Source organism: Cotesia typhae, unplaced genomic scaffold, assembly GCF_013202065.1.
Source record: "Cotesia typhae breed Kobodo isofemale line unplaced genomic scaffold, CoteBio_Ctyphae contig_123, whole genome shotgun sequence".
NCBI classification, from domain to species: Eukaryota; Metazoa; Arthropoda; class Insecta; order Hymenoptera; family Braconidae; genus Cotesia; species Cotesia typhae.
In genome coordinates this window covers 660,100-684,144 of record NW_027423715.1, presented here as the reverse complement: position 1 = coordinate 684,144, position 24,045 = coordinate 660,100, and the positions used below count along the sequence as shown (strand labels likewise).

Sequence of the window (24,045 nt, the reverse complement as noted above, 5' to 3'; positions counted from 1 at the left end):
TTACGGAGGAAATAATTATTATTGTCTATCAATGTCAAAATTAGGATCATTTTGACTGACAGTTTATATTATGGAATTGTATTTGATGCAATAAAAAAACCGGATGAACTTTATTTTATATTTTATATAATTAAAATTGTTATAATAATTTTAGTCATTTAAAAAATTTTTTAAGATTTTTAATTTTACTAATTTTTAAAAAATTAAAAAATTTTTACATAACTTTTAAATTGTAAATTGAATGTAAAATATTTTTGTCTTAATTTGTTCAGTTTTTCATGTTTGTTAAAAAAAAAAATTAAAATGTACAAAATTTTGAAAATTATTAAAAAATAATATTAATTTATAAAGAAGAAAAAAATTAAATAAAATTTTTTCAATACAATAAATTTAATTGAAAGACTTAAAAAAGAAAATAGATAAATTTTTTAAGCGAGTTCAGTGAACCGAAAAATGTAGACCAAACACGTTCGTGAGACAAAAAAATCTCAATAGCCTAATAATTTAATTATTTATGTATATATTTATAAAATCAAGGAACAAGCGGGATTTATAGAAAGTTTATATTTACTAGACCGTAACTTTAGATCAATTGTCTATTTATTTGTTATCATCTTGAGGTAGCGACATGTTTGTCAAGCCTACTGTAAGTATTTTACCCTTTTTTTATTTTAATATTATAATTATTAATTAATAATAAAATTTAAGACATCTAAAAATTTTTGAAAAAATTTTTCTATTAAAAAAATTATTACAAAAGAATTAATAAAAATCAAAAAATTAAAAACGTCGGATAATTTTAGTATTAATTTTTTTTATGTCTGTAAAGTGGATAATAAGTGCGATAATTGTGCTGGAGGTTCAGGCGAGCTTAAAAGCGCAAGTCCAAAGTCACAAACCAACGACTCGAGTGAAAAATTACCAAAAATTTCCTCTGTTCATAAACGAAGACCGCAAAAATAATATCGAGCATCGTTCGTATCCGTACGCGGTTCCTTATTCTTCGCGCCCTCGCTACCGATTGGCTGGGAAGCCTTACGGATTTTTGAGGAAGCGCAGACCGGGAATCCCCGCGGTTTTTCTCAGACCACCGCTAGTGAAGAAACATCGGAATAGAAATTATAAGTCTAACAGACAGAAGAGACCTCAAAAACCTAGAAATTCTCCCGAGGCGAATTCTAGTGAAGATAATTCAAAGGAAGAAGAATATATCAGAGATCATGATCCAGCTCAACAGACAATTGAAGAAGTTAAAGATGAAACTGCTGAGTATGATGATAGTGATGATTATCAGGAAGAAAAATTAAAAGGGTCTGATGAAGATAGAGTTGATTTTCATGTTCATGGGCATCAAGGACCGGATTCTTATATTTTTGGTTTTGATACAGGAAAAGGGTAAAATAAATTTTATATTTTAATAAAATTTTTATTTTTTAATTATTAATTAATTTGGAAACATATTTTGAACTTGAAAAAAATTTTTATCAAAAGCCAAAAGATGATAATAAAATTTAAAAACATCTGTTGATTTTTTGGATTTTTATAGTAAAAAAATTCCACATTTAAAAATAGAAATGCAAATTAAAAAAAAAATTTTTTTTAATAACTTCAGGATTTTTATATTTTTTATTTAATTGAATTTTTTAATATTTTGAAAATTATTAATGTCTAATTTTTTAAACAGAAAAAATCGGCAATTTCGTCTGGAAGAAAAACATGGAAATGGTACAGTTACTGGATACTATGGTTATTACGATCCTACGGGTAAACTCCGTAAAATTCATTACAATTCAAATGCATCGACAGGTTACCAACAACAATTAATACACAATAAAAACAACGATACTGTTGATTAATTTTAAAAACTCGATAGTTATTTATTTTAAAAAACAAATATTTATCACAACTCACAACTCACAAATTTTATTAACTTATAATTTAAAGAATATTGTAAACATGTGCTATATTACCGTTAAGTGATTTGTAAATTGTTTTATTTAAACGAATAACAAAAAATAGTAATTACAAAAAAAGTGGGATGGTGATGCGCTTAATTTTTATACAAATATTTATAATATCAAATATGCGTATACATGATTGCAATGAAAAAAAAATTAAAACGTATTAAAAATTAATATTTTTACATTTGTGGCATTTAATTATATAGCTATATTTTTATTTAACTAGTTTTTTCTTTATCTAAAATTCATTTAGTTTAGTATATATTCTATACAGAAATATATTTGAGATTATTTATAGTTAACTCAGTTAATTAGCTTTGTTATTAATTCTCTCTTTAAATTCTTTAGTTCATTTATAATTAGTTTTGTGTGTGTTTGTTAATACTTAGGTATTTTTTTAATTATTATAATTGGCTTCAATTTGTTTTCTTAGACATCGCGGCTCCATAAGATGAACCTCTGCTTATTTCAGACATTCCAATTGTTTTGTACATTAGTAAGAAAACTGTAAAATACAATTATTATTTTATTTTATCGAGTCACTAATTTTTTTTTAGCTTATAACTAATGATAAAAAAATTTTTGTAAATAATTTCCAAAAAAAAAATTTTTTTTTCTTTTTAATTTTTGAGACATATTATATTTTTTAGTTAATTAATTAAAAAAATACTTACATAAAACAATAATTCCAACGCCAAATGTAAAAGCAATTGTTGACCCAGAGATAAATAATTTAACAAGATAATAAAGCATTGGTACTAATACAATAATTGCCCAAAAAATAGTATTTAATAATGAATAATATCGTCTCTCTAATTTGAATTTATCAGTTTTAGGTACGCCACTTGTTGCGAAGAAATCACCAGTCTCAATAAAACTTTCAGCTAATCGGTCCTTAAAAAAAAAATATACATTAAATATACACGGAAAAAAGTATCCCACAAAATTTGACAAATTGACTTTTTGTGAAAAATGCAATCATAACAATATTATGCAAGTTATATTAAAATTTTAATAACAGTTTACTTTTTTCCGTGTATCTTAAAAATAAAAATGAAAAAAAAAAAAAAAAAAAATTTTTTTTTAAATTAAAAAAAATACTTTTTCTTCATATTTCTTGTGCAGCCATGCAGCAGCGGCCTGTTCATCATCAGGAATATCTTTGATAGGTATTCTCTTCTGATGTACATGTGCGCTTCAACCTTTTCACCGCGCAGTAAATTAGTCATAGTAGGTTTAATAGCGGCTTTCGGGTTGAATGCTAATTGAATGTCATAGAGGGCATCAACCTTGCCTCTCAAATGAGGAATACTTGCAGTGAAGCCTTTTGTGCGTGGCGTTAAATGGTGCTTTAAAATCGGCAGGCCTTTTTCTTTAGCGAACTTCTGGCTGAGCTCTAGCTTCTCGGCGGTGAACCGCGTACCTTCTGCATACAGCAATAACTGTAATGATAAAAATACCAGTCATTATTCAGTTCGTTAAACATCTAAGGTCAACGTCTTTCTTGTAGAGGCCAAGAATTTTCAATCCGTTCTATTGGGCTGAATTGGATCAGATTTAGTTTAACAACCACCACTTACCCACATTGTATCAGGGTAATCACCCAGCTCGCTAATTTGCTGGCCAATTGTTTCTTTATCTTTATCCCAACTTCGTTCTAAAAATACACTTTCTGCAAATTTCCATGCCCAGCCTAGTGTTGGGATGTATTGGATTGATTTTTTAGCGTATGCTTTGCAATTCTGTTTAATTATAAAATTTTTATATTATTATGTAATATTGATTTGATTTAACTTTGACTATTTATACAAGTGCTACTATACATAAATTAAATAATAATAATAATAATAATAATAATAATAATAATAATAATAATAATAATAATAATAATAATAATAATAATAGAAATTATTTTTTATGTAAACTAATTATTTTGTCTAAAAGATTAAAGATACAAAGAAAAATTAAACAGAAATTTTTTTATAGAAAATTTAATTTTCTACAAAAAATATCTCTTATCATTTTTTTCATAAATTCAATATTTAATCCAGAATAAATTATGTTTCAAAAAATTATTAAATTCTAAAAAAAAACAATAATAATAATAATAAGTAATAACAAGTAATAATAATTATTATTATTTATTTTATATTTATTTAATTTAGCTTTAGCTATTTATATATGTGCGACTATTCAAAATTATTGTTGATGATTTAAAAAAAAAAAACAATTAATTATTGAGATTTATCTTACCCCTAACATTTTAATCCTATCACAGAACATCCATCCAATCAGCCAATCAATTTCGTAACTATGGTTCATCAATAAATAACCATGCTCTTTGCCGTAATATTTATCAAAGTCATTTTTGTCAATGTAAATAGTTAATTCTGAACCTGACCACCATTCCGCCATAAAAACTAATTCTGTAAAAAAAAAAAATTTCTTTGATAAAAATTATGTAACTAAAAATTTTTTCTATAAATTAATCACTGATAAATTCAGATAAAAAATAACTTATGTAATTCAAAATAACTATCAAATAATTACTCTATCACAAATATAAAAAAAAAATTCTTCATCATGATTTATTAACCATTAAAAATAAATTCTTTGATACTCCGCAATAATTAATAATTCTTATCAAAAACAAATTTTATACGATAAATAAAACCCATTAAAAAGATACTTACGACAGTAAAACGAATAACAAAGATAGTAATTTATTTTTCGATAATAATGCTTTGAGAATGGCTTCAATCCGAGGTATAAAATACTTTGGAGTATATTAATAATTATACCAGAGGTAAAAAATGTTATTGCAAATAGCAAGTGTACGAACGAAGACTTCTTCAACGATTCCAGCACTCCCATTTTTTAATTTTATTTTCTTGTCAACACTTTTAATTATTCTTCACTCCAAAATAAAATTCACTTTGTGCTTTATCATAAAAAAATATTTTTATATAAATTAAAAAACAAACATATATCTTTTTGCACCTGAAACAGAATAAAAAATTTTAATAACACTTTAAGCAAATCATTGTCTATTTAAACGTAATTACTGCGAGTAAGTACAATGAATATTAATGTATGATGCAACCAATTAACCTTTGAATTTCTTCGAATGAAATTTCATTTAATTTTTCAGTCGCAGATTTTGTGACAGCTGATAATCATAAAATTAAATATTTATCATTTTTTTTATTTATCTGAACTGAGATTATTTTTTTTTTTTTTAATTTACGGATATTTTTTTGCAATATTTTCAAGTAAACAATAACAGTGATTAAATGCAAACAATTGGTAAATAATTATTTTTATGCCGAGAAATTCCAAAAGTTTAAATAAAAGAAATTTTATTATTATTAAATTATTAAAAAAAAAATTTCACATGTCAAAATGAATAAAAATTAATTTAGCAAATAATTGATAATTTTAAGAATTTTTTACATTTAGAAATTAAAAAAAACTACAAATGCAATTTTTTAAAAATAATTTTTTGGAGCAAATTTATTTGTTAAAAAAAAATAAAAAAAATTGTCAAGTGACAGCTAACTTTAATGTCATGAAAATTAATAAAAATGACAAGTGAAAATTTTTAGAAGAATTTTTTTATTGTAATTAATTTGTTAAAAAAATTTTTAAAAGTGACAGCTGATTGCTAACTTCAGTATTATCCAGTTAAAGATAAAAGAATAATAACAAATAAATAATGTAGGTCAATAGTTAATAAAATAATTAACAATAATAAAACATACCTAGTAGTCGTCGATCGTGCTGTGCAAGGTAATGAAATTTTTAAAACATTTTTAAATAAAAATAATCAGGTAGCTTATATTCGTTTATTTGTTTCAATAAACAATTTTTCGTGAATTTTTAATACAAATATTGACGTTTTAAGTACGTGGCTTCTTTTCTAAGAAATATTTAATGTTGTAATATTTTATTTAACGTGTAATTTAAAAATGATGGTTAGGTCTAGGTCTACCTACGGGCCTACGGGGCACAGGAGGTGGAGAATTGGAGATGGCAATAAATAATAATAATAGTAGTGGTGTTTGTGAGAAATAGTTAAGAAATTAGTTTTGTCTACGCACAACTTCACAGTTAAGTTGGTTTAGGCGATCTGACAATCCTCGTTTCGATGGTAGTTTTTTAGACACACTAAAAAATAGAGAAGGGGATTCTATTGTGATTGTGTACATTTTATTAGTGAGCATTGTTGATTACTCTGATGATAAAATAGGTATGACAGTAAAGTGATTATTTTTTAGATAAAGTTTATTTTGTTTGAATTATTTTTGATAATATTACTAATGACATTTTTTAAAAAAACTAAAGTCAGCTGACAATTTTAAAAATTTGTTTTATAAATCAAATGCAATAAAAAAAATGCTTCTAATAATTTCAGCTAACTGTTTTTTTATGGAAAAATTTTTATTTTATGTTTTTTTTTTTAATTAAATTAACAATGAAAAAATATTTTTAAAAAATTGCATAAATAGTTTTCCAAATTTTATTAATAAAAAAAATTCTGATAATTGTCAGCTGTCTGATAATTTTATTTTGACATTAAATTTAGCTGTTACCACAATTTTAAAAATGTTTTTTGATACCTAAATTATGGCAAAAAAAAAATTATTAAAAAAAAGGACTTGTAGAAATTTTAATAAATTAAAAATGCAATTTTTTAAAAATATTTTTTTGTTACAATTGATTAAATTAAAAAATCAAAAACATCGGCTATCTTTAGCATTTCACTTGTGGAATTTCTCATAATAATTTAATTGTTATAAAATTATAAAAAATTTCTAATGTATGTCAACTTCAGTGTCATAATTTCTTATGACCCGAAATAAGCTGACTACTGATAAATTAATAATAGAAAATTATTATGACTCAAAAATTATCAGTCATTTAACTATTTTTTAATTTTATTAAACAAAAAATTTTTGTTTTAAGCAATTATTTAAAAAAAAATTTAATTTTTAATTTTTAAACATCAATTTTTTTTTTTAAATTAATTTAGCATACATTTAATAATTTTATAACAATTAAATTATAAATTAACAAGTCAATTATTTTGACAAGTTCATTAAAAATTTTTTTAAGAAGAAATTACAATTATTAATTAAATTTAATGTGAATATTAATAAAAATTATTAAGCTTTTTTATTTTTAGGATCCAAATTGAATACTTCCCCAAAGAAGACATGTGGAAGAATGAAAGATAATTAATAAAATAACTACTCCAATTACTGTCGATCCATTTATAATCTGTCAAATGAATATTTAATTCAAAAAAATAATTTGGAGACATTACTTGAACAACTTAAAAAAAATCAGCTTGAAAAGAAGCTCATGTATAATTAAAAAAAAAAATATTTGACAATAAATGAATGTTTGCAATTAAAAAAAAATTGGAAGGAAAAATGAAAAAACAGGTAAATTAAATATTTTTTTTTTATTAACACATTTTTTCATTTTGTTGATAGGTCTACGGTAATTAATCGATAACAAGAAAAAAAAAACGTTCTTCATCCATGTTTTTTCTACATCAGTAATTATTAAAAGGTACAATTAGCAAATTACTATATCGTGTATTCGCTTTTGCATAGTAATAATAATAATGATAATAATAATAAGAATAATAATAATTATCAATTAATATAATAAAGTTATTTATTTATTTATTTATTTATTTGTAAACTTTATTATTAAATCATCAGCGTTCATTATTCACGTGCTTGATTTTTTTTCATTTTTAATTTTTCTACAAATATAATATCAATATCTAATTTGTTAACTATATTCTCATTACATCGTATATTTTTCCACACATTGTCCTCACTAATATGCACTTTCAACTCTCACTTATTTTATTTAAAATACTAAAAATACAAATTATTTTATTTTATTTTATTTTTTTGCACAAAGGTTTCAAAATATTACCACTAAAGCTATTTTGAAACTTATCCCATTTATACATCTTATAATTTTCATTTATTTTTATTTTATTTATCGCACTGCCTACATAATTAAGGGGCTTACAAATTTTTTGTATTTTTATTTTTAATTTATACTTTATTTAATAATTATAATTAATTACGCATTTTGTTACATTCAAACGTATTTAGATGTAAGACACTTGAATTACGACTTAACATTTAAATTTTTATTTTAAATGTTTTTAATTTATTAAATAAATTAAAGTCAATTTTAAATCAAGTTAATTCGAATTTTAAATTTATATACAATTTCGAATGAAAAAAAAAAAAAAAAAAAAAATCAACACAACAAAATTTAAAACAATTATTGTACAAAAAAAAACGAAGAAAAATTTTTATACAGCCCCTTGATAATGTGACTGTTCTTAAAATTACTCTTACAAAGAAAATGATATATTTACAAATTAAGCTTTATATCTCTAACTTTTTTTTTTTATACAATTACTCATAATAATTAATGAATAATTAATAATAATTGATAACATATATAAACATCAAACTACCCATATGTCAAAAGAAATATTTTACATAGAAAAATTACAATCCAATGAATAATTATAAAAAATTGCAACTACATTAATTATACACAATAATAAAAATAGAAAAAAAAAAAAACAAAAAAAATTAAATTTAACAGTTACTATTAAATGATACAATAATTATTTTATATACATTATCAATGAAGAATTTTAAACTGATTAATGAATGAATGAATTAAAAAATATGCATGCTTTATATACAGTATAATAATTAAAAAACAAGCAACATTTAAGTATTAAATAACTTAAACAAATATTGTATAGACAAAAATTAATTAAAAAAAAAATAATTCTATTCATTAATTGCAGTTTTTTTTTTTTTTAATTCCTCCATCGCCTGATATTACTCATTATTATTATTACTGCAATATAATTATTTCTATTATTATAATATTTATATACCTTACTAGAGATAAAAAAATTTATAAATAATAAGTAAATAATTATTTTAAACAATTGTAATTATAATAAATTGAAACAGATCGATGGTTAAAAAAAGCGGCGTTATTGTTATTATTTTTTTTAAACATTTAAATTCTTAACTGTATAATTTACATATTTATAAAATAGAAAACTAGATTCTCTGACCGCGAGTGAAACAATAAACCATCGACACAATTTCTACTGATGTATAAAGGTAAATATACATAAGTGTTTTAATAATTATTCATTCATCTCGTTAATTATTATTATTCATTATTATTATTATTATTTATTTTTAATTATTTTTTGATGTGTGCTAAAGAGGAATTAACTTTTATTTTTTTATTTTTTATTGTAATTTTATGAAAATTTAAGAGTGAAAAATATTTAGCTAGTTAATAAAGTTGCAGATTATTTTTTTTTAATAATAACTAAATTAATAGTAATAATAGTAGTAGTAATAATATATATATTTATATATTTATATTTATATTTTTCATATTTATATTTATATTTGTATTTATAATAGATAGAAATTTAAACATTTTTCATTTATGTTGCTTTGTATTTACAGTGTCAAGTGCTTGTGTTATTATTTGTTATTATTATCATTAATATTGGTTTTTTTTTTTTTTTTTTTTTTTTTTTTTACAAGAAATTATTTACAAAATATAGTCATCCATATATTAGCTATCAAATTAACATTGTATCCATTGTTTTGTATTACTTTTTTATACTTAATAATTAAATTTTTTTCATCATTATATTTATGCAATTTACTCCAACGTTATTTTTGTATAAATAAAATAAATCATTTTTTATTTGTCATATTTAATCCTAAATTTTTTTCTTATTATCCTCTGACATTTTAATTACTGAAAGGTTGTGTTTAATCACAATTATTGATTTTAAAATAACAAATCTATTTTTTAAGACAAAAAAAAATTTTTTTGGTCAAATACGAGCAAAAGAAAAAAAAATAAACAAAATCTTTCAGTAACAAATGTGATGTAATTTTAATTTTAATTATCAGTTTTTAGTATAAATTTTCCTATTTTTAATTAATTTTTTGGATTTTGCAATAAAATCGCTTCGTCAAGAGCGCATAATAATTTGGTATTTGATATTAACAACGGCAGTACGGTCAGATTATGGCGCGTAATTTATTAAATTAATTAAAAAATTTTTTCCGTAGCTCTTTGACCCAGTCTACATGTTGTTTTTTTTTTTTTTTTTAATAATTAATAATAATAATTATTTTTTGTACAAAAGATAATCCACGGATAATTACGGACATACGATTATAGTGAAATATAAATATTATTATTTAAATTGCGAAATATTTATCAAACTTTCATGATGATTATCTATTATTATTATTATTATTATTATTATTATTATTATTATTATTATTATTTATTATTATTTATTAATTATTATTTATTATCAATAATTATCTCTGAACACGACCACAGATCGCAACTATTGTAATAAGAATATAACAGGGATTTTAATTATTTATTAATAAATATATTTCAACAACTCGGCAGTATTTTAAACTGTTACGTTCGGTCGCAAAGTAAAGAGCACGTTCGTTAAGCGACAGTAAATAACGAAAGCGGAGCTCAAAGCTCACGGAAGCATTAAATGCTTATGCCAATTTAAAATTAATAATTAATAACACATAAGACATTGAGATCAAGTGTCATAACACGTCCGTGCGCTTTACTCCGGACATGCATTTAATTAATTATTTAAAAATTTATTTTTATCTATTTTGAGACTGATTTTAGATCATGAAATAGTTTTAATGGTAATATGCAATGCAATATAATTAATTTAATGCTATTTAATTTAATTTAATAACAATAATAATAAGTTGTGCGCAATTTGACACGTACATGGGATTATTCACCAGGTGGGGTCCAGCCACACGGCGATATCAAATAACCGTTGGCACTAGACAAATAACCAGACAATAAATGCCTTGACGAGCGACGATAGCTAATCACTGTCAAGGTCGCTTCCCGAAGGTCATTTGTTTTCTCGGGATATTCGTCTCCGTTTCGCCTGTTCTGCTGTCTCAGCTGTCACTAAAACAACGTTCCCACTGTACCATTTTATCCATTTTAATAACAAATTAACATTAACAATTATAAATAATGATAATAATAATTAAAGAGTATTTTTTATTTTTAATTAATTTTCTCGATTCAATTTTATGGTAGACAATTCAATTTTTTTATTGATTAATTATTACACCACAATATTGTCGGTCCCGGTGAAAAGCCATAAGGACGTAAAAAAAAATTTTTTTTTCGAGCGTATAATAAAAATTATATTATTTTTTTTGTCTAAAAAAATTTTTAGTTTGAAGAAAAAATTTTTTTTGCATTTTTACACGTTTTATATAAAAATACGTCAGTTTCCAAAAAAAAATTTTTTTATACACCCTTATAGGTCCCGGGATAATATTGTGGTGTAATAATTAATAAATAAAAAAAAATTGAATAGTCTACCATCAAATTGAATCGAAAAAATTGACTTAAAATAACAAAAATGCTCTTTAATAAGTAAAATCACCGATCTTAGAATAATGTTGAATAATAATAATAATAATAATAATATTGAAAAAATAATAAACAAAATACATCTACAATTATTTTTCCAAATTAAATTAATTAACAATAATTGTTCTCAAAAAATCAGAATTCTAAATCAAAATTTTTTTACAGTATGACAATATTACATAAATAATATGACAAAAAAAATATAAAAGTTATATTACGTATGAAGCTTACCAGCACCACTCCGCGTTTTCCGCCTGTTAACGTCTTCCACTATGGTTCTAGACGCGCCTCTAGTGTTGCTGGCCGGGGTTGCTAGAGGTGAAACCGCGCTTTGTCTTACAGACCTGCGGGTCGGAACTTCGCCAACGGATTCATTGCTGGATACCGATGTACCACGCAGCCGTTCTTTTCCCACTGACAGCGAATTAACATTGCCCGGTTGCTTTGTCGTTAATAGTCTACTCTCCCTTTGAACACGTGTTGCATTAAAATTCGATACGTTACTTGAGTTTAATTGACCACCCACTGGAGTACTCAGTGTTGATCTATAAATTTTAACAATTAATAATTATTATTGTCATCTACGTCATCATTCTTGATTTTATATTAGTTTTGATAATTTAAAAAAAAAAAAAAAAAAAAAAAATTCAACTATTGACCTACAAAGTACTGTCGCATAAAAAATAAATTAAATTTACTTTTGATCTTTGAGCTTTGACGAAGCAGTTTCATCAGTTAGCCGCATTCTCGCTTTTGCCGCCATGTCTATAAGAGGTTCATCATCTGATGATTCCACATCGACTAAAATTGGACCTGATATAATAAAAAATTAGAAGTTTTTTTTTTTTTTTTTTTTTTTTTAAACGGTAATTATTTACAAGTGGAGTTTACCTAATTTTTGGGCGTATCTAGATGAAAAATTAACATTTTTTAATTTTTTTATTCTACTGGTTTTTACATGAAACGTTTCTTTTCAAATAAATAAATAAATAAATATTTATCATTTTTTTATATTGATCTAACAGAACAAATGTTAAAAATTTAACACAAAAATTTTTAACACTAAGTTTTTTGACGCTATGACGCAAAATTTTTTATTGTGCGTGAAAGGAAAAAATAAAGATTTTGAGAGCTTTTTTGCCTTTAAAAGTTGAAAAAAAAATTTGGGCTTCCATGTTTTTGGATAAAATTTTTATTTTATCTTTTTTTGATAATTTTTTTTTGAAAAGTACATAAAAAAACGAACAATTAAAAAAAAAAATTGATCAATTTAATAAAAAAAAAAAAAATAAATAAATAAATAAATTAAACACGGGTGGACCCTACTTGTAAATAATTACCAAAAAAACATTACTTGATGGACAGTAATAAGCAACAATGTTTTAAATTTAATAGGCTTGCCAATTTCCGGTTTAAGAATCCTCAATGATTCAGACTTTCTTTCCCTTAATTATTGCTTATTACTCTTCACCTATATTTAAAACCCGAATTACCTTTCTTAGCCTTGGTAAGTATGCTGTAACCCTTCTTAGAATGTTCATCTTTACCATGGAGTTTATTTTTAATATTTCCAGTTTCTTCAACGCCCATGTAAACTTTTATTAACTCGGCAGCATTTTCAGAAGATTTTCTTTTACCAAGTTTCTGCGGCGGCTCATCAGCACTGGACGCGACGGAGCTTTCGCTCTCCAGTCGCCGTCGTTTATTTTTATTAACAGTTCCAGTTACAGTGGGCGTGCTAGGATTAGCAGAGTTGGGTGACAGCTTGGGAATCCCCAATTTAGGACTAGCTTTCGCATAGGGCGAAATACTGCGTCGTTCTTCGGCCCTACCAGCCGTACCAATTCCAACGCCGTGTGGACTGCTCTTGGGTGTTTTAGCGATATCCGGGCTGTTGAGCTTCTGCGACCGCGTCCTCAGAGACCGTTTCTCATTGCTGTCATTGGGTATCTCAATGAGCAATTGTTCGAGCAGCGACTTTGGCGGCGGTCGCTTCACAAAATCCTCGGTGCTTATCGTCGGGTTCAGCCGGTCAACAAAATTTGTCTCATCGTTATCCTCAATGCAAATAACATCCTGCCGACCCTCCAGCTCCTGTTTTCTCCGGCGCTTTCGCTTCATATTTTCAACCTCACTCGAGCCGTCGTCCACCTGAGCAGCCGGACTCGGAGTGTCATCCCTCAGCACCACCGGATTAGAATAAGTATAAAGCGGCGGTGTAATTCTTATCGGCTGTGGATCGTCTCCAAGCGGCGAGGGCAAACTCTCTGGAGGTTCCACTTTTTTACTCCCCTCCTCTATTTTAACCACCGGCTCTTTCTTAACTTGCTGCGTCGAACCTTGGACCAAATCTTGAGCCACCTCGCTCTTAACCTTCGAGACATTCTCCTGCCTAGTGTCATGCTCGACTTCAGTCTTAACTTTAACTTTCCCATCTAAATTTAAATGCTCATCTTTATCAAACTCGCCAGGCTTATCCGGACTACATGGCTTTGGAATAACGTCGTCACCCTGATCCTCAACTTCTGGAATATTATTTTGATGCACCATATCGACGAGCTCTTTTTCAACTTTAATATCCTTGACCTCCTCGAGCTTGTCAACCACACCCGCACTCTCTTCTGGCTTATCAACCTCTTCTTTAACTTTTTCAACTTCAGCGAGACGACTGGTGTCTTCGCTCACAAGGTTACCAGTTTCTTCGGTCATGCTTACAGTAACAGTCGCAGCAGTACTAGTTGTTGAACCAGTAATAGATGTCTTGACACACTGCAGTAATCGATCATCACAACTATCACTGTATACTACAGTAGTAGCAGCAGTTATCAATGGACTTGCAACATTTTTTTTATCGCTCTCACCGGTATCGTTTTTATCACTTGCATTTAGTTCATCGTTATTAGTTTCGGTATCATCACTTTTATTACCACCACTACTATTATTATCATTATTTTTATCATTATTACTATTGTTATCATTATTACTATTACTAGTGTTATTATTATTATTATTGTTGTTATTATTATTATTACTACTACTATTATCATTATCATTATTACTATTGTTATTATTATTATTAGCATTATCATTGTTACTATTACTATTATTATTATTATTATTATTATTATTATTATTATTATTATTATTATTATTATTATTATTATTATTATTATTATTATTATTATTATTATTATTACCACTACTACTACTATCACTATTATTATTATTATTATTATTACTACTACTATTTCCACTAGTACTATTATCATTGTTATCATTATCATTATCATTATTATTATTATTATTATTATTGTTGTTGTTGTTGTTGTTGTTGTTATTATTATTGTTGTTGTTATTATTGTTGCTGTTGTTATTGTTGCTGCTGTTGTTACTATTTAAATTAGTTCGTGATGTTAAAGACTGTTCACAAGATTTTGGTGACTCAGTAGAATCAGCACTAGTCAATTGGGTGTCAAGATAATTAGCAACCGACACAGGACTCAATGTCTTTGGATCATTGGACTTTAAAAGTTCCGTATTTGAACACATATCACTGCTAGTCGAGGAAGGCACGTTGTTAGATTTATTACTGGATATTGAGGATTCATCACCGGTTATTGCTGTAATAGGTAAATTTTTTTGAGCAACTGCGCTGGAGCTCTGAGAAACCGATGACTCGGCGACTGGTCGATGAAGAGGAGATTCACCTTGATTCGGTGATTTTTCAGAAAGCGCGTCCATTGACTCAATGCCCGAATCTTCACCAGCATTGGCATTCCCACCGTTTCCAACGCGCTCTGCGGTAGTCTCAATTAATCCGATGGGCACCACCGTGTCCGGTAGCTTTGGTTTAGCTTTTTCACGGTCGACTGTCGTCTCTGGAAGACTAGGACTCTGTTGTGGTTGCGGTTGCAATTTGCCGGGCGGCGAATCCACGCTCGAGGGCCTGGAAACTTCAACGATCGGCGGGTTTTGGGAGCTTTTTAATAAGCTTACCTTTTGGTCTAATTTAGCCGTCGCAACAGTCCGCTCAGAAAACTTTATCACGTGGTTTTGGGTTACTTTTTTGTGACTGGGATGCTCGAGTTTGTGTTTGCTCAGTGTCACTTCACTGCTCTTTAGTAGCGAATGGTTTTTATTTACCTTCTGTAGCACGCTTTGGGATTTAATAATCGCGTTTGATTTAATATCCACTAGCTCGGTTTTACTTTTACCGGGAATTATTTTATTTACTATTATATTTGTCTTCGTCGCTTCGTGCTGGACAGACGGCGAAGAAGGCGTACCAGAGGAAGATGACGGTGGAGTTGTTTTTACAACTTCATGTTTGTTCAATGATTGACTTTGAGTAGTACTTTGGCTCGGCAAACTCGTACTCTTTGTTAAAGTACTGTCATTATCCAATGACGATGAATTTGACGGGTGTGAAGAGTCTGACTTGTGTGTCGTCTCTGTATTTTGAGATTCTGTAATAAAAAATATTATTAAACTTGAATATATTAAATTAATTTAAAAATTTTTATTAAATAAAGTTTATTCATTACATTTAATCTTAATTTATTATTTTATTTTTTATTAATAAATACAATAAAATAATTTACCTGTTGAATGAAAGTCTTTTTCTTCAATTAAACTCAATCTTCGTCTCTTTTCCTGATTAATAAGATCCTTCCTGACACCATTGACCTCAGCAACACGCGACGTAACGCCACTCAGAGCATTCCCTTTGTCCGCGGTCTTCGTAGTTATATCACTGTCACTCGTACGTCTCACTTCTCCGACTCTTTTAATTGTTCCCGTATCATTAGGATGCATTTCAGGATTCGCAGCAGCCGCTTTTTTATTAACGGGCTGACCAGCATCGCCTTTGTAACCAAGTTTCCTCCATTTAGTTTGATTGTCCAGTATTCTACCACCAGATAGTAAATTTTGTTCACGATGCGGACCTTCACCGGATTCACTTTTCTTTTTCGAGTCTCTTCTCTTTGTTTTACCTACCACAAAAAAAAAAAAAAAAAAAAAATTAAATTAACACAAAACTTTTGTCGGAAATTTATATTATATTTTTTTGTTAATTATTAATTAATTTGCAAACATATTCTAAACTTGAAAAAAATTTTTATCAAAAGCCAAAAGATGATAGTGAAATTTATAGACATCTGTTGATTTTTTGGATTTTTATAGTTAAAAAATTCCACATTTCAAAATTTTAAAAAAATTATAAATGCAAATTAAAAAAAAATTCATCAAGAGCTTTCATTTGAGTACCCACATCAATTTTTAAAAAATTTATATGTATATATGAAAAATATATCAAAATGCACATAGTGCATAAATACCTTAATAAAATAACAAAATCTCACCTCCACCAATTTTATGTTCATTAGTATGATTCTGGACATCATCACCCTGACTCTTATTCAAGCCCTGTGTATTAGACTGTGTAATGATAGTCTTATGTTTCAAAGGCGAAGGTATTCTACTATTAAGTGGAATATCATCAACATCACTGCTCTTACTCGAGCTAGCTTTGCTACTAGTCCCTGAAACTTGAAGCCTCACCGAGGCATCCTGCGTAGTATCCTGTTGCTTCAAGGCATTGGGTTTAGATAGGACACCCTGGAGCGAGTTGTTAATTTTCCCACTCGCCGTATTAACCACCGCCGAGTTGCTCAACGGCAATTTACTCCCCGAGGTCCCACCCCCAGCGATAATCATATTCAGTGATTTTTTCTGCAACAATTTAGTCCCATCCGTAGTCTCTTTCATCTTCTTTAACTTCCCCCGTCTTTTAACATTCGCAGCTGAATCGTCGTCTTCACGCAGGGATTTCTTCTCTTTCTTCCTTATTTGCACAACAGAGGCATTCCGACCCCTCAAAGATATATGTAGCGGCGGTACTCGAGGCTCATCACCTCCACTGTTACCACCCGAGCCAGCACCTCCTCCACCAGCAGCACCCGTGCCAGCAGAATTAGCCGCAACACCTGAAAAAATTTTGCTAACCGACTTGTCAGCTTTTCTCATCGGCGGCGTGTTGACAAACGACACGTCAACCTTGTACGCAGGTGTAACAGGCTCGGACTTTTCCAGCTTCAACCTCAGTTTTATTTTTTCCCCCGGCATCGGACTGTCTCTTGCAGACTTTAACCTTCCGTGTTTGAGACTTCCTTCACTGCCCGTAGACTTGCCAGTGTTTTCCGAATCCGACTGGTCTGTGTTCGTCGTAGTGTCATTTCGCCGTGAAATATTGCTGTCGGCGTCATCGTCTGAGAATATTGAATTGGAACGGTCATTTGATGGGGATGGAAACGAAAAAAAATCATCCTGATTGTCAACAGCGCTCTCGGGCTCGGAATCGGAACTTTCACTGGGCATCGGCTCCAAATGCCCAGTAAGCGGATTAATTAAAAACTGACGGATTTTACCAGTTGAGGTGTACTCCGGCTCAGGATCTTCCTGTACTTGCATACTTTCAGTGGGTGTCGAATTATTATCACCAGCACTGACTTTATTCGTATCAGTAACAGGTAGCTCTTGCGGAATATTTAAATTTGTATTTGAACTTATTGGATTATTTGCTGTCGCGTGATTTACGCGGGCAATATTTTGTTGTGTAAAGGCACCTGGAGCTGTAACTGTCTGGCTTGTAACTGCTGCTAGACGTTGTTGATTAGTATTAGTATTAGTATTAGTATTTGCATTAGTATTAGTATTTATATTTGTATTTATTATACTACTATTACTACCAATAGTATTTGAATTTGTATTTGTATTTATTTGCACGCCCTGCGGTAAAGACCCGGTAGCAGTCTGTTGATTCCAAGAAGTGGTCCCATTGGCGCCTGGTGAGCTTGCGACGTTGTAATTTCTACTGAGGATATTTTGGCTTTGACCATAACGAAAATCATTCGTCGCACTGGTATTTATATTTACGTTTTTCAGCTGATTGTGATGTAACTGCTGCTGGACATTTAAATTTTGGACTTGCTGCTGTTGAGGCTGCGTCGCGGTAGAAGTAACCGTCGCAGGAGCTTGTCTCGGATAAGGCGGAGGAGTAGGCTGTCTTGGACTGTTGCTCAAGTAGCCTAATCTCTGCTGAGCGACATTCAGCCCAACTGACTGCTGAGGCTGCGAAATAAACTGGGCGTTCGCTGGGACGGATTGCAGGGGTACAGATTGCTGTTGAACTGGCTGCTGTAACACCGGGTTGGTTACATTTTGCGACTGTGCCGCTAGCAACTGCTGTTGCTGTTGAAGAAGTAGTTGTCGCTGCTGTAAAGGCGTTCGAATCTGCTGACCGTTAACCGGATGTCTTACAGTCATTTGATTATGCATAACCTGATTTTGCCGATAAGCCAGTTCTTGTCTCACAGGAAACTTTTGCTGAATTTGTACTTGTGTATGTAACGTCGACGGGACTTGATTCGCAGCATTTATCTGTTGCTGCTGCTGTTGTTGTTGTTGCTGCTGCTGTTGCTGCGGTAATGTCAGCGGCTGATTAACATTTACAGTCGCGAAAGCCGAAGGCCCAGTGGATGCAAGGTTACCTATAGCTCCCGCAGCACCGCCGATTAAATCTTCCGGTCTGAGAGAGTCTAAATTCGGAGGTGATTCACTGGCCATTGGCATGTCTTTCCTGCGACCTGTTGGTTTTTTAGTCGGCTTCATGCGACTCATACCTGCAGCGTCAACCAACGCTGGAGGCTGCATTTTTTGGGAAATATTAATATTATTAGGATGCGACCCACCGTCATTTTGGAGTAAATTGACAAGCAACGGACTGGAGAGCGCAACTTGGTTGCCGTTGGACGTGCTACCCGACGTCGAGGGTAAGTTTGTCTTGAATTGTCCGACAACTTGATTGGGAGGAACAGTCACCGCTGGAGACTGAGTAGTAGTTTGTCCAGTGGTGAGCCCGTGGGAGGTTGTCAGGACATCTGCGGCTGGATAAGGCGGAGGTGGTTGAGTGTGATGTGACTTAAACTGTTGCGTCGTTTTAATTGTACCAGTTTGCTGTTGCTGTTGTTGTTGTTGTTGTTGTTGTTGTTGTTGTTGTTGTTGTTGTTGTTGTTGTTGTTGTTGTTGTTGTTGTTGTTGTTGTTGTTGTTGTTGTTGTTGTTGTTGTTGTTGTTGTTGTTGTTGTTGTTGTTGTTGTTGTTGTTGTTGTTGTTGTTGTTGTTGTTGTTGTTGTTGCGACTCACGGTTATGGATCGCTTGGGCAGCATGTGTCATGCTGGCAAACGGGAATGGTCCATTGTAATTATTTCGCGGTGAAGCATTTGAATTAGTCGCTAACGATTGATTGCTGGTAATATTGTGGGTATTGATGACATTAGAGGATGATTGAACGGTTTTTGCGAGAAATGTTGGTATTGGATCACAGTCTGTCGGCGCAACAACGTTCGGCGAGCGAAATTGTGGCGGCTTGTCAGCAGTACCTTCAGCTCCTATCAGCTGAGCCACGTCCCGGATCATCGTGGAGATGTTACACGCACTACTGGGACCCGGCAGCGACATCAAGGCATCACTGCTGTCGCTCGACGACGACGCACCGTTGCTTGTATCACTTCTTGATTTACTTGTGTCTTGTGTGCCACTGGAGTGTAACACTATCTCTTGCGTTTCCTCCCCAAATCGACTCGCGATTCGCAAGGATATCACTTGGTCGCCTTCCACTTGCACTGATAATATTCCCAATTGAGTTAGCGTCGCTGATCCCTCGCTCGCAAGCTCTCGTAGTCGCAATGCTGCCTCTCGCGGTATTGAAAATGTTACCCGTACAGAATTCCATGGTTCTACTTTGTTTACTCTTAAATCTTCGCCTTTTTCTGGAAAAATAAAAATAAAATTTATTTATAATTATTACTGCATTTAAAAAAAAAAAAAAAATATCACATTTGTTATTTTTATGAATTGAGGGGCATAACTAGTGTGAAATGTTTTTTACTGAAGTTAGCAGTCAACTGTTAATTTAAAAATTTTTTTAAATAAATCAATTAGATTAAAAAAATGCTTCTAAAAATCTTCATTTGTAATTTTTATTAATTTTTACATGTGAAACTTTTTAATTTAATTTTTTTTTATAATAATTGAATTGCTGTAAATATCTAAAAAAATTTTTATCGCCTTTTTTTTAGGCTGTCACACAATTTGTGCCCTTTAATTAAATTAAAATAAACATACCCTTTGATAACAGGTACTTCAAACGATCAACAATAATTTTAAATTTATTTGGAAATTCAGGATCTCCTAAGTCACCTTCACAGGTTACCACTGTCTCAATCAGATCACCATCACTATCAGCCGCCATGACTGTAATTATAAATAAAATTTCAATAATTAATAACAATAATTAGTGTTATTATTACGTTAACTAATATAAATAAAAATTACCAATCATTAATCACATAACTACCCAAAAAGCCTGGATAGGTCTGGGTATTTTTTTTTTATTTGCCTGGCTTTCACAAGCTGATTTAAGATCCACGCCAGGCTTGGTTGTTTAATTTATAAACCTAAAATCAAACAATCACTATTAATCACTCATTAATTTACCACTTTATAAAATAATAAATAAAAATTAAATAAAGTAAACACTGAATTTAAACAATCGATCTAAAAATTGTCACGCCCTCAACAATAACAAAAATAAAAAATGAATTAAAAAATTATTTCCGTACTTTATAATCAGTTAATAGAGTAATAACAATTAATTATCAATTACTGATGTGTAATAAGACATAATATAAACAATAAATAAAACAAAATAAGTCAGAAATTTTTTTGGAGGCTAAATAAATATATCTCCGTTGGAAAGTAAAAATTAAATAAAATAAAATTAAATCAAATAAAAAAAAAAAAAAAAAAACAAATTTTAAATTTAAATTTTATTAGTGAAATTAAAAAGGCGGCTTTATAATTATCATTACAAATAAAATAGGTTATACAATAAATATGATTAAGAAATAATAAATAATAAAAAAAAAAAAAAAGTTGGAGTAATGATATACCTTGATAATAATGTATAGTATTATTGATAGATAATTATTTGGTTAATAAAGGTAAATAACAAATAAATAATTTAAAAAAAGGCGTCAAAAAAGCATTGGTAATATATAATAATCGGGGGGGCCACCATTTTGTCCGTCGGGGGAGGCGAACGTGAAGTGGGCTCAAGCATGCTCACGATAGCCCCGTCAACCGCACGATTTAATTTAATGTACTTTATTTTTTCATCGACAATCCCACCGAAATATTGTTTTTTTATCCACCAGAGTTATCAGACATTTGTTATTTAACATTAACTGAGAGGCATTATTGTGTCTATCGTAATCTTTAATAAATAATAATGATAAATCCAGGGTGATTTGTACCGTATGAATGAAAAAGATAATGTTGAACAACGTTACCCCATTTCTCCTGAAAACTAGCCAATTCTTAAGCACACTTCTGCTTCTGGAGTAACGAATATTACTGCTCCGAGTTGTTCCTGATAATTACAATAACAACTGGCTCTGCACTTATTATTACAATAGTATTGTATTTAAATAACACTGTACAATAATAAATTCATCCACTGGACACAGTGTGTCGTGTTAATCACTTAAAAACTCGTCATAATCGGCAGATATAAAGGGACAAGTCATAAAACGCCATGAACAATAACAAGGAGCCGCCATTTGCAATGCAGCCAACTGACATGCGCAAATCAATCGCGCGAAGCACTATGGGATATCAACATTACTGACATCTACCATTTTGGTATCTGACAACAACTTAACCTTTCTTTGGATTTTATTAGATTTTTTTTACTTGTCTTGGCTTTTATTTATTTATTTACTTTTTTAATGTTCATTCATTATAATAATCATTATTTGCATCATTACATTTTTATAATGTTTTTTACATCACATACTAATTTATTAAATTGTTTTTTATTCAGTTAATTTACATGATACCTAACAACTTTATATGAATTTTTTTAGTTCGAGAGTTTTACTGTGGACATGACTGAAGAAGACCATTTTCCTCCATTATTCTCTCGTGGATTTCAGCATCGTAGTATCTGAAAATTATTTACAATAATTAATTCACTTGTTAATTATTATTACTTCTTTTTTTATGTCGAAGAAATACCATATTAAAAAAATTCCTGTCAATTTTAGCAAAATAAAGTTGGCCGACATTTAAAAATTTTCAATGAGAACTAATTTAGCAGCTATTTATTAATTTTTAGAATTTTTTAACAAATAAATTACGGTAAAAATATATGAGAAATAAAAATTTATATCTAAAAATTTTTTAAAATTATAAATGCAATTTTTAATTAAAAAAATTCACTTGTAAAAAATTTGATAAACTGTGAGTGCAATTTAAAAAAAAAATTAAAAATGTCGGCTAACTTAATTTTTATGTCAATTTTAAAAGAATAAAGTTAGCCGATGTTTTTAATTTTTTTAATTAAATTGTAACATAAAAATATTTTTTAAAAATTGCATGTGTAATTTTTTTAATTCTCTACATTTGAAATTTTTTCTTTTATTTTTTTTTAAATAATTTTTCAATAAAAAAAAAAGTTCCAAAAATTTTTAGATGTCGGCTAACTTAATTTTTATATCATTTTATGAATTACGTCCACAAATTATATATAAAATAAACATCATCTAGGTACATGCAATTTATTCTACTGACACAGCATAATTGATGTTCTCTTTTTTATAAATAATTTCATTTAATTAATTTTTTTAAAACTGGATTAATAAAATGATAAATGACACTGAAGTTAGCAGACGTTCAAAAATTTTTGATATAAAATATTTAAAACAAATAAAATTTATCAAAAAAGTAAGTCTAAAAATAGCCTTAATTAAATACTAAAAAAACATCTTCTATTTTTAGTCCAAAAAAAAAAAAAATAGTAATTACTTCCAGTACGCGTCGTATTCGCGTTTACGACGGTCCATGTACAAGACCTTCCACAAGAGTCCAGCAGTAATACTCGTAAGGGTGGCTCCTAACAAATGGATTTTTATTTTCTTAGCGTACATTCCACGCATTACAGGCTTGGCGATTGACATCTGAAAAAATCACATAATTAGTAAATTGAAAAGGCTGTTACGTAACAATTGACACAAAAATTTGCTGATGTGGATTCTCTGATGTAAGTTTTTGGTTCACAAGCTTACCTTGATGCTTTTTGTTATTACTTATTGGCGAATGGCGATTGTAATAAACCTCTTGGGATTACGAGAGTTTTACGTGATGTGACGACGAGCTGTACAAAGTATAGAATATGATATCCGGAAGAAAAGTATAGAGTTAGTAATATAAATCTCTGGATTACCAGCTAAAAACACAGTACTGAAGTTAGCTGTTAGCTGTCAATTTAAAAAATTTTTGTAACAAATCAATTACAATAAAAAAATGCTTCTAAAAATTTTACCTTGTAATTTTTATTAATATTCACATGTGGAATTTTTATGACATTAAATATAGCTGTCACTTGACAATTTTTTAATTTTCTTCAACAAAAAAATTT

General features: G+C 29.0%; 3 protein-coding genes across 7 annotated transcripts; 1 reads left to right on the top strand and 2 right to left on the bottom strand.

The window, feature by feature from the left end:
* The first annotated feature begins 814 nt into the window (after positions 1–814).
* On the top strand, positions 815–2,466 carry LOC141536251 (uncharacterized). The gene is made up of 2 exons (XM_074256644.1): positions 815–1,395; positions 1,685–2,466. The coding sequence occupies exons 1-2, from the start codon at positions 818–820 to the stop codon at positions 1,854–1,856; spliced, it is 750 nt and encodes a 249-aa protein (XP_074112745.1). The 5' UTR covers positions 815–817; the 3' UTR covers positions 1,857–2,466.
* LOC141536245 (1-acyl-sn-glycerol-3-phosphate acyltransferase gamma) lies at positions 2,296–5,992 on the bottom strand. The gene is given in 8 exon segments (XM_074256631.1): positions 2,296–2,466; positions 2,636–2,855; positions 3,063–3,140; positions 3,143–3,403; positions 3,542–3,703; positions 4,215–4,387; positions 4,655–4,961; positions 5,723–5,992. Coding segments are annotated over 7 exon segments (1,164 nt in total). The 5' UTR covers positions 4,836–4,961; positions 5,723–5,992; the 3' UTR covers positions 2,296–2,377.
* Positions 5,993–10,319: 4,327 nt separating this feature from the next.
* Positions 10,320–23,850, bottom strand: LOC141536187 (uncharacterized). Of its 5 annotated transcripts, none has more exons than XM_074256534.1 (11): positions 23,693–23,850; positions 23,433–23,584; positions 21,518–22,572; positions 20,901–21,022; positions 20,691–20,819; positions 16,868–20,335; positions 16,106–16,498; positions 12,998–15,970; positions 12,203–12,317; positions 11,736–12,049; positions 10,320–11,027 (listed from the first exon to the last, which is right to left on the bottom strand). In XM_074256534.1, exons 4-11 carry the CDS (start codon positions 20,905–20,907, stop codon positions 10,969–10,971), a joined length of 7,458 nt encoding a protein of 2,485 aa, XP_074112635.1. In that variant the 5' UTR covers positions 20,908–21,022; positions 21,518–22,572; positions 23,433–23,584; positions 23,693–23,850; the 3' UTR covers positions 10,320–10,968. The 5 variants fall into 5 exon arrangements, with proteins under 5 accessions (XP_074112635.1, XP_074112644.1, XP_074112650.1 ...); XM_074256543.1 differs by having other exon boundaries at positions 21,881–22,572; XM_074256549.1 differs by having other exon boundaries at positions 10,320–11,044; positions 21,917–22,572.
* Between the last annotated feature and the right edge of the window lie 195 nt (positions 23,851–24,045).

What these genes read in the sequence shown, in the direction of transcription:
- LOC141536251 (XM_074256644.1), top strand. Translation starts at nt 818, where the DNA reads ATGTCTGTAAAGTGGATAATAAGTGCGATAATTGTGCTGGAGGTTCAG. An exon ending in GGTTTTGATACAGGAAAAGG is followed by an intron (nt 1,396 to 1,684) that starts GTAAAATAAATT and finishes TTTTTTAAACAG; the next exon opens with AAAAAATCGGCAATTTCGTC.
- LOC141536187 (XM_074256534.1), bottom strand. An exon ending in AAAAGACTTTCATTCAACAG is followed by an intron (nt 15,971 to 16,105) that starts GTAAATTATTTT and finishes TTTTTATTACAG; the next exon opens with AATCTCAAAATACAGAGACG. An exon ending in TCAAAGCTCAAAGATCAAAA is followed by an intron (nt 12,050 to 12,202) that starts GTAAATTTAATT and finishes TAAAATTTATAG; the next exon opens with ATCAACACTGAGTACTCCAG.